This window comes from Centrocercus urophasianus, unplaced genomic scaffold, assembly GCF_019232065.1.
Source record: "Centrocercus urophasianus isolate 14NV4802_14NV808 unplaced genomic scaffold, USGS_Curo_1.0 seq_59, whole genome shotgun sequence".
NCBI classification, from domain to species: domain Eukaryota; kingdom Metazoa; phylum Chordata; class Aves; order Galliformes; family Phasianidae; genus Centrocercus; species Centrocercus urophasianus.
In genome coordinates, this window is record NW_024885188.1 from 596,299 (window position 1) to 607,140 (window position 10,842).

The window sequence follows — 10,842 nt, forward strand, 5'->3', positions numbered from 1 at the left end:
ATGAGCTCCGGCATGGCTGTTGCCAATGTGGAGCATCGTGCTTGTGCCAAGCAGACCAAGATAAAATTCTGGGAGGATGGCCCCGCCACACCGCGGGGCTACAGAATGCCAGAGGTCACTGCCAGAGGTACGTGGGTCCACAGCTGGCAGGGGAGCAGAGCTGCCAGCGAGTCCTGGCACTGAGCGGGCAAGAGCCAGCATGGGGACCACCTCAGGGCTGCCTCCGTGTGGGGCTGGGGACGGCGACGACATTTTCCATCTGCCACCTCCCTCCTGCCCTAAGCCAGTAGAAGTGGCAGAAGCAGAGTGTGACCTGCTTTTCCTTTGCCTTGCAGAGCTAGTTGCTGTCTGGGATGCGGTGGCCGACTATGTCCAAGAGCAGCTCCTGCTGCGCAAGGTGGGTCGGTGCCTTCTTCCCATTTGTCTGCTTGGAGGGGTGGGAGCCCCTCGCCTTGGGACACAGAACTCAATGACTCTCCCCCCCTGCAGAAAGCAGGATATTCACCCCCCCCAAAATGCCTGTCAGGTACCAGTGGGCCTCCTGCATGCATGGTATGACTACAGCATGTATGTTGGGGCTGATCACGAGCTCTGGAAGCCTCTGGATTCCATGAGGCTGCTGCTGCCCTGACTGCTGAGTTGCGTTTTTGGAGCCTGCCCAAGGAGCTGCCAGCAACACTTCTGGCACGGTGCTGCTGGAACACGAGGGGTCCAGGTCTGGGGAGTGCCAGGCACCAAGGGGCAGAGCTGGGCTCCTGCCATGTCAGGGCGGGCAGCAAGCTGCTGTGCTGGCATCACGATGGGCAGCAGGCAGCACCGGCCATGCTGTCACCATGTCACCATGATGACGTTTGTGACACGGGCACCCGGGAGGGGTATAAAGCAGAACATGGCGGTGGGTCCCGCATCCTGAACAAGCATCTGGCAGAGAGCAGACTCATCTGAATATGACTACAGCATATATGTTGAGGCTGATCATGAACTCTGGAAGCCTCTGGATTCCATGAGGTTGCTGCTGCCCTGACTGCTGGGTTGTGTTTTTGGAGGGCAAAGGGAGGGAGAGGACCGGGCAGCTCCTTCCCAAAGCTCTCCCACAGCCCTGCCTGAGCTTCTGAACATGGGAGAGGGCACGGCAGGACCCAAAGCACCGTCTGTGCTTCAGCTCTTCCTCCAACCTTAACATTTTCCCTTCTCTTCTATGCGCAGGGAGTCCGAATTCCAACCTTTGGTTCCTTCAGCCTTGCCTCCGAGCGGATCGAAGCCAAGGATGGAACCATGGTTATTCAGTGGCCTGCATTTCACCTAGCCAGGAACCTTGCGGGCATCCGTAACTTCACGGATAACAAGGATTACCTGCCAGGTAGGAGGAGGCTTAAACCCTTTCTTGCTGCACAGATGGGACAAAGGGAGCCATCGCCTCCATTCTCAAAAGCAAACCTCACCCTCCCTCCATGGAGCCCGTCCCAATACGAGGCTGTCCTGGGTGGTGACTGCAATAAGCAGCACTTGGGAAGCACCCACGGAACGGCTGCTGCATGACAACCTCTGCTGTGTGATTTTCCAGGCCACAAGGAGCTGGAGGCCCTCAGATTCTCTGAGATGGCCACAGCTGCATCTGTGAGCCGGCAGACTGGGAAGGCCTGCATATTTGGCACAACGTCCCTCGTCTCCCACTGCCTCAGGAAGGGGGAGAACGTCGCCTTTGTCCTGAAGGACATAGGAGTGCTCCTCATTGAGGGAACAAGAGTTCACATGAAGTTCTACTATGACTTCCTGGAGAGGATCAGTGGGAAGGAGAACCTGGAAAAAGTTGTTTTCAAGGTGAGCTTTGGTTTCTCCGTGTCCTGGTGTCTCACTCCAATTTATAGGAGGGAGAGGAGGTTCTTTTATTATCTATATACCCGGCATGAGATTATGAAGTTTTTACCAATTCTTGTGTAACTCTAACCGATTCCTGTAGTGCTTCTATGGTTTGGAGTTCTGCCGAATGCTTTTCATTTCAGAACTCCACAGCAGCTTTTAAAGCAGCCCCGAGTACGGCACAAATAAACGACTTTCCTTTTCCAGCTAGTGTACAAGCCTCATTCTGTAAGACACTAATGCGGTCCAAAACACTCTGCAAATTATGCCAATTTTGGCGTGCCCAGTCCACCCCTGATAAAGAGGGACGAGCACCATGCTTTTCTAAAAGGTCAAATAACACATCTTCATTTTTCATACTGGCAATACTGTTACTCATTTCTTAATACAATGAAAGATCTATACTAAGGGAGGAGGAGGTACACGTATTCAAAAGCTCAGTTACTCCTTACCGCTCCTCCCAGGGAGATACACCACACCTGAACAAATGCAAATGCTCCAATCACTCCTCCCTTTCTTTGGGGGAGCACAAAAAATGTGACGCTAAAGCAACACTTTCTAGGTTTCAATAGAGTAAATAAAATTTCTTGGAGAGGCACACACGTTTAAGTAACAAAATATCACTTCCTCACTTCCCCAAGAGGCGCATGCATGCAGACACACACACACACAACAACAACAACAAAAAAAAAGGTTCAAATTTCACACTTCACAGAATCACAGAATCACCCGGATTGGAAGGGACCTCAAGGATAACGTAGTTCCAACCCCCCTGCCTAGCAGGGCCACCAAACATACACATTTAGATCAGGTTGCCCAGGACCCTGTCCAACCTGGCCTTGAACACATCCAGGGCCTAACCACTCTCCTTGTAAAGAACTTCCCCCTAACATCCAACCTGAATCTTCCCTCCTTCAACTTGGATCCATTTCCCCTTGTCCTGCTATTGTCAGCCCTTTTGAAGAGTTTACTCCCCTCCTGGGTGTAGGTTCCCTTCAGGTATTGATAGGCTGCAATGAGGTCACCCCGCAGCCTTCTCTTCTCCAGGCTGAACAAGTCCAACTCCCTCAGCCTGTCCTCATAGGGGAGGTGCTCCAGCCCCCTGATCATCTTAGTCACCCTTCTCTGGACCCTTTCCAAAATCTCAATGTCTTTCTTGTACTGAGGGCTCCACACCTGGACACAGTACTCCAGATGGGGCCTCACAAGAGCCGAGTAGAGAGGGACAATCACCTCCCTGTCCCTGCTGACCACCCCTCTCCTGATGGAGCCCAGGATCCCATTTGCCTTTCGAGCTGCCAGAGCGCACTGCTGGCTCATGTTAAGTCTCTCGTCCATCAGGACCCCCAGGTCCTTCTCTGCCGAGCTGCTCTCAAGGACCACTCCTCCCAGCCTGTACGGGTGCCTGGGGTTCTTCCGGCCCAAACCTTGCACTTTGCCGTGTTGAACCTCATTAGGTTCACCCGAGCCCAGCCCTCCAGCATGTTGAGGTCCCTCTGAATGGCATCCCTTCCTTCCCCTGTATCAACCGCACCACTCAGCTTGGTTACCAAATAACCAGAGAGGTCTTCCTGAGGAGGCACACACGTATTAAACAAAATGCAAGTGTTCAAAATACGTCCCCGAGAGGTGCACACATAAAAGGTAAAGTTTCAGAATATGGGGTGGTCTTCCTGGAGAAGGACTCACGTCTAAATTTTCAAAACTATCGCTCCTTGCAACTCCAGGAGGTGAACACAGAAAAAACAGTTTCAAACTAGATCTGGAAGGACAACACTCTCACTGCGGGTATCCTGCAACGACTACGCCATTAAATAAATGTCTCGCTCCAATTTATAGGAGGGAGAGGAGGTCCTTTATTATCTCTATACCCGGCGTGAGATTAAGAAGCAACAGTTCAAATATTGGTCTGACCAGTTTATTACAAATCTTAATTAGGGAAATGGGGAAGGGGAGGACGGACACTATTATGAATTAGGGTAATGGGGAAGGGAAGGAGGGTGATAAAAAAGATAGAAAAGAAGAAGCAAGGGGTCTTTATAGGCAGCAAGAGGGAGATAATCACCACCATGGATCCAGTGTGGTTCGTAGTTCAGTCTTTGATCTTCAGTAGTGGTGGGTTGTCAGGCAGAGTTGTTCTGTTGACAACGACGACCACGACCATGGTGATTATGGCCCTTTTTCAATGCTTCAAAGTGGCTGAGTCAGCTGTCTTTGGAGTGACAGCTCAAATCCAAAGTGGTCGAGTCAGCTCTCCTTGGAGTGACAGCTCAAACCCAAGGTGGTTGAGTCAGTTCTCCCTGTGGTGGCAGCTTCTGGCTCTGGGATCTCAGCAGGAAGCTCCTTTGTTCTTATCTTTCTGGCCTTGCCAGCAGGTAAGAGGAAGCAGGGAGGCACTAACTTGCATCTTGCCTTCGCAGGACACAATGGTATCATCCCCCAGCCTCCCATAGCAAGCTGGAGCGGTTTGGCCACAGGCCAGATCTTCCACCAGTGAACACTCCTGAGCACTCTCTTCCTCTCTTCTACAGAGCAAGCAGCTCTGGGGGAAGGGGCTTGCAAATGTTCCCAAAGCGATATCCATTGTCACACAGTTAGCACCCATTACTTTTCTCCTTGACAAGTCACTCAGAGTCTTATCACAAGAAAAACCTCAGGAAGCAAGCTTTGAGCCAAAAAAAAAAAACAAAGAAGGATTCTCACACCTGGGCAGCCCCACGAGCCCAGAGCTGCCTGCACATGGCCCACCAGGACCTGGCCACCTGCTCGGGCTGTGCAAGTGCTGTGCTGCTGCCAGCACTCCCTGACTTGGGCTCCTCGTGTCCCCAGTGCCTCAGCCGTGACAAGGTCATCCCACATTCTCCCCGTTCCTCCCCTGCAGGTCCCCTGGCTGCTGGACATGCTGGTGCCCCGGGTGGCAGCTGTTACCTCCCTGATCTCCTCAGGCCAAGTCATCGTCTTTCCCAGGTGAGTATGTTTGTGGCTGCGGCCCCTGCTTCCCCACATGTGTATGGCATCCTTCCACCCCCCCATATTCCTCCTCTCTCATGCCATTTAATACAATTTCTTACTATCAGGTGGAGCTTGAGCCTCTCAAGTCAAATATACCTTTGTCCTGCAAAGTTTATTTGAAAACATGTAAGGTGGAAAGCCTTGGCTCGGGGTGGGCCAAGAAAGCAGGATAGTTTATCTGTTCCAATAGTATCATCAAGGTCCCATCCTTGCAGGGCGGTCATGGAATTTGGCCACAGGACTCCACCCTGCTCCACACTCCATGCTTTCTTAGAGTCAGCGTGCTGGGCTCGCCCTGGTGCTTAGGTCGCAGATCAATTACTTAGGGAACTGAGGGAAGGCTTGGCCTTCTCTCCAGAGGCGGACATTTCAGCAAGTCACCTCCAGGAAATGCTTCCTGGATTGCAGACATTTCTGTGAGGTAGATCTGATGGGAGAGATGAAGGAATTTAGGCGACATTTTCATCCCTCCGTGGCCTGGGTGACCCCGTTTCCCAAGACAGTCCTTGGTATCGGGGCGCAGTCGATACTGGGGAATGACGGCCTCTAGGCGATGGGAGAATCTGCCTGCGAGCAGGTGATCCCAGCCAGCAGAAAGGGCAGCTGGAGCCCTGGGTCACACCATGTCTTCTCCTTTTGTACAGCTTTAAACGGGAGTTTGCACCCAAACCACCGCCAGGGAAACCCTGCAGGGCCTCAAAAAGGCTTTTGCTACGTCTTGGCCGGGGCAAGAAAGGTAAAGCAGCTGCCAATCCCTCTCCATGCCACACACAACCAACATGTGATGGGAAAATCCCCAGCCCACCATCACCCAAAGGCCCTGACTTGTGAAACCATTTGCACCAGCTCAGCTCTACCTCTCCTCCTGACCGCACATCAAATCTAAAATGCTGGGTGAAATTCCCACAAGTGCTCCCATCCCAGAGCACGGCAAGAGCACTGGGGGGTCCTCAGCCCTGTCCTTTCCCCAGGAAATGAGCCCCCAAAAGAGACTGTCACCTCCCAGGCACCACCCAGCTCCTCTTTCCCAAAGCAAAGCCATTAATGCAGTCCCAAAACACAGCTGCACCTCAGAGAGAAGGAGCTGGGTATGAGGCACAGATGTCCCGCGGTCTCTGCATCTGTGAGGGGAGCAGAGCAGCCCTCTCGGGTGCTTTGGGACAGGCCTGAGCACCCTACTTGTCACCGGGCCGGTAGATCCACGGTCAGTCTCCTCTGACGAGATCTCTCCTTCTCAATTCCAGAGGAATTTCCTGCACTGCCACCCCTCACCAGCTGGATCCACCTCACCATTCCAGTGGATACAACACGGTCTGAGGGGGGAACAAGTGAGGACAAGAGGAAGGCAAGGTGAGACTGCAGGCTCAGGGTTGGGATGTGCACAGGGTGTTTTCCCAACCCGACAAGAGCCCATTGCACGTGAACACAGCACATGAGGGGTGGGATGGTGCTCCTGGGAGCCCCCAGTTCACAGGACTGGCCCCTCTCCAGCCCTCAGGAAAGCAACCGCACAACCTGAGAGCTATGTGTGGAGAAAGCTGCTTTGCAACCAAGGGTCCTAGTTCGGGATTGCAGGATACGGCCCCAAAGCCATCACCCACTCAGGCATGCCTCTCCCACTCTGTCCTTTCAGTCAGATGCCAGCGATCCCAGGGGCATTTTCTGCCAAAAAGGAGCCTCAAGCAGAGAAGAGAAAATGCTCTATCAAAAGCAAAGCATCAGGGGTGGGTCCAGCACAGAGAGCGTGACCTCCAAGTGACAAGGAAGAACAACACGGCAGAGTCGGCAGAGAAGATCTACATCTATCAGAAGAGAAGAGCTGAATCTATCTGAAGACAAGAGCTGAATCTATCTCAAGAGAAGAGCTACATCTATCTGAAGAGAAGAGCTACATCCATCTGAAGAGCTACATCTATCTGAAGAGAAGAGCTACATCTGTCTGAAGAGAAGATCTACATCTATCTGAACAGAACAGCCATATCTATCTGAGAAGAGCTACATGTATCTCAAGAGAAGAGCTACATTTACCTGAAGGGAATACCTACATCTACCTGAAGAGAAGAGCTACATCAATCTGAAGAGCTGCATCTGTCTGAAGAGAAGAGCTACTTCTATCTGACAAGAAGAGCTGAATCTATCTGAAGACAAGAGCTGAATCTGAAGAGAAGAGCTACATCTATCTGATGAGATGAGTGAGATGAGCTATATCCATCTGAAGAGCTACATCTATCTGAAGAGAAGAGCTACATCTGTCTGAAAAGAAGAGCTACATCAATCTGAAGACAAGAGCTGAATCTATATCAAGAGAATAGCTACATCTATCTGAAGAGAAGAGCTATACCCATCTCAAGAGCTACATCTATCTGAATAGAAGAGCTGCATGCATCTGAAGAGCTACATTTATCTGAAGAGAAGAGCTACATCTGTCTGAAGGGAAGAACTACATCTGTCTGAAGACAAGAGCTACATTTATCGGAAGAGAATACCTACATCTACTTGAAGTGAATAGCTAAATCTATCTCAAGAGTTACATGGGTCAGAAGAGCTGCATATCTCTGAAGAGCTCCATCTACATTTGCCAGAAGAGAAGATCTATATCTATCTGACAAGAAGAGCTACATCTATCGGAAGAGAAGAGCTACATCTGTCTGATGAGAAGAGCTGAATCTATCTGAAGACAAGAACTACATCTATCTGAAGAGCTAAATCTGCCTGAAGAGAAGAGGTACATATATCGAAAGAGCTACATGTATCAGAAGAGCTACATTTGTCTGAAGAGAACAGCAGCAACTATCTAAATAGAAGAGCTGCATGCATCTGAAGAGTTACATCAATCTGAAGAGAAGTGCTATATCTATCTGAGGGGAAGAGGTACATCTGTCTGAAGAGAAGACCTACATCAATCTGAAGAGAATACCTACCTCTACTTGAAAAGAATAGCTACATCTATCTCAAGAGATAAATCTATCAGAAGAGAAGAGCTGGATCTACATTTGCTTGAAGAGAAGAGCTACATCTATCTGATGACAAGAGTTGAATCTATCTGAAGAAAAGGGCTGACTCTATCTCAAGATAAGAGCTACATCTATCTGAGGGGAAGAGCAACATCCAACTGAAGAGCTACATCTATCTGAAGAGAAGTGCTACATCTATCTGCAGAGAAGAGCTACATCAGTCTGAAGAGAAGAGTTGAATCTGTCTGAAGAGAAGAGCCATATCTATCTCAGGAGAAGAGCTAAATATATCTCAAGAGAAGAGCTACATCTGTCATAAGGGAAGAGCTGCTTCTGTTTGAAGAGCTGCATCTACATTTGCCTGAAGAGAAGAGCTACATTGATCTGACGAGAAGAACTGAATCTATCTGAAGACAAGCGCTGAAGCTATGTCAAGAGAAGAGCTACATTTATCTGAAGAGAAGAGCTACATCTGTCTGAAGAGCTACATCTATCAGAACAAAACAGCCATATCTATCTGAGAAGAGCTAAATGTATCTCAAGAGAAGAGCTACATTTACCTGAAGGGAATACCTACATCTACCTGAAGAGAAGAGCTACATCAATCTGAAGAGCTACATCTGTCTGAAGAGAAGAGCTACTTCTATCTGACAAGAAGAGCTGAATCTATCTGAAGACAAGAGCTGAATCTCAAGAGAAGAGCTACATCTATCTGATGAGATGAGTGAGATGAGCTATATCCATCTGAAGAGCTACGTCTATCTGAAGAGAAGAGCTACATCTATCTGAAGAGAAGAAATTCATTTGTCTGAAGAGAAGAGCTACATCTGTCTGAAGACAAGAGCTACATATATCTGAAGAGAATACCTACATCTACTTGAAGTGAATAGCTACATCTGTCTGAAGAGAAGACATATATCTGTCTGAAGGGAAGAGCTTAATCTATCTCAAGAGAAGAGCTACATCTATCGGAAGAGAAGATCAGCAACTACCTGAAGAGCAACATGTATCAGAAGAGCTACGTCTTTCCGAAGAGAAGTGCTGCAACTATCTGAAAAGAAGAGCTGCATGCATCTGAAGAGCTACATCTACCTGAAGAGAAGAGATACATCTACCTGAAGAGAAGAGTTACATCCGTGTGAAAAGAAGAGCTACATCTGTCTGATGAGAAGAGCTGAATCTATCTCAAGAGAAGAGTTACATCTAATTGAAGAGCTAAATCTGCATGAAGAGAAGAGGTACATCTATCGCAAGAGCTACATGTATCAGAAGAGCTACATGTATCAGAAGAGCCACATTTGTCTGAAGAGAACAGCTGCAACTACCTAAATAGAAGAGTTGCATGCATCTGAAGAGCTACATCAATCTGAAGTGCTACATTCATCTGAAGAGAAAAGCTAAATCTGTTTGCAGAGAAGAACTACATCTATCTGAAAAAGAGAGCTACATCTCTCCGAAGAGAGGAGCTGCACGTATTTGAAGACCTGAATCTACATTTGCCTGAAGAGAAGAGCTATATCTATCTGAAGAGAAGTGCTGCATGTATCTGAAGAGAAGAGCTACATCTGTCTTAAGAGAAGAGCAGAATCTATACGAAGACAAGAGCTGAATCTATCTCAAGAGAAGAGCTACATTTATCTAAAGAGAAGTCTGAAGTGAAGAGCTACATCTATCTGCAGAGAAGATGTGCAACTGTCCTATGGAAAGATCTACATCTCTCTGAAGAGAAGAGCTACATCTGTCTTAAGTGAAGAGCTGCACCTGTCTGAACACAAGAGCTACATCTATCTGAAGAGAAAAGGTACATCTGTCTGACGTGGAGATTTACATCTATCTGAAGAGAAGAGCTACATCTATCTAAAGAGAAGATCTATGTATGTCCGAAGGGAAAAGCTATATCTGTCTGAAGGGAAGAGCTACATCTATCTCAAGGGAAGAGCTACATCTATCTGAAGAGAAGAGCTATATCTACCAGAAGAGAAGAGCTACATTTATCTGAAGAGAAGAGCTGTATGTGTCTCAAGGGAAGAGCTGCATCTGTCTGACGAGAAGAAGTAGATGTGTGTGAAGAGAAGAGCTACATCCGTCTGAAGAGCTACATCTATCTGAAGAGAAGAGCGACATCTATTGGAAGTGCTGCATCAACATTGGACTGAAGAGAAGAGCTACATCTATTTGAAGACAGGAGGTGAATCTATCTCAAGAGAAGAACTACATCTGTCTGAATAGAAGACCTATATCCATCTGAAGAGCTACATCTTTTTGAAGAGAAGAGCCACATCTGTCAGAAGAGAAGAGCTAGGTGTATCTGAATAGAAGAGCTACATCTATCAGAAGAGAAGATCTACATCAATCTGAAGAGAAGAGCTTCATCTGTCTGAAGAGAAGTGCTACATCTGTCTGAAGAGAAGAGCTATATCTGTCTGAGGGGAAGAGCTACATGTATCTGAAGAGAAGAGCCACATCTATCAGAAGAGAAGAGCTACATCTATCAGAAGAGAAGAGCTACATCTGTCGTAAGAGAAGGGATACATCTATCAGAAGAGAAGAACTGCATCTATCTGAAGAGAAGAACTACATCTAACTGGAAAGGACAGCTGCATATTTCTGAACAGAAGAGCTACATCTATCTGAAGACAAGATCTACATCCATCTGAAGAGCTAAATCTATCAGAAGAGAAGAGCTACGTCTATATGAAAAGAAGAGCTACAACTATCCGAACATAAGATCTACATCAATCTGAAGAGAAGAGCTTCATCTGTCTGAAGAGAAGTGCTACATCTGTCTGAAGAGAAGAGCTATATCTGTCTGAGGAGAAGAGCTACATGTATCTGAAGAGCTACATCTGTCTCACTAGAAGAGCTATATCCTTCTGAAGAGCTACATTTATCTAAAGAGAAGAGTGACATCTATCTAAATAGAAAAGCTACATCTACCTGAAGAGAAGAGCTACATCTATTTGAAGAGCTGAATCTACATTTGCCTGAAGAGAAGAGCTACATCTATCTGAAGACA

General features: G+C 47.9%; 1 protein-coding gene across 1 annotated transcript; it reads left to right on the forward strand.

Annotated features, from left to right (window-relative positions):
- Positions 1–6,705, forward strand: LOC122169845. The gene is given in 9 exon segments (XM_042836308.1): positions 1–173; positions 236–285; positions 288–397; positions 1,207–1,360; positions 1,565–1,821; positions 4,742–4,827; positions 5,517–5,608; positions 6,117–6,222; positions 6,546–6,705. Coding segments are annotated over 9 exon segments (1,188 nt in total).
- Positions 6,706–10,842: the final 4,137 nt, after the last annotated feature.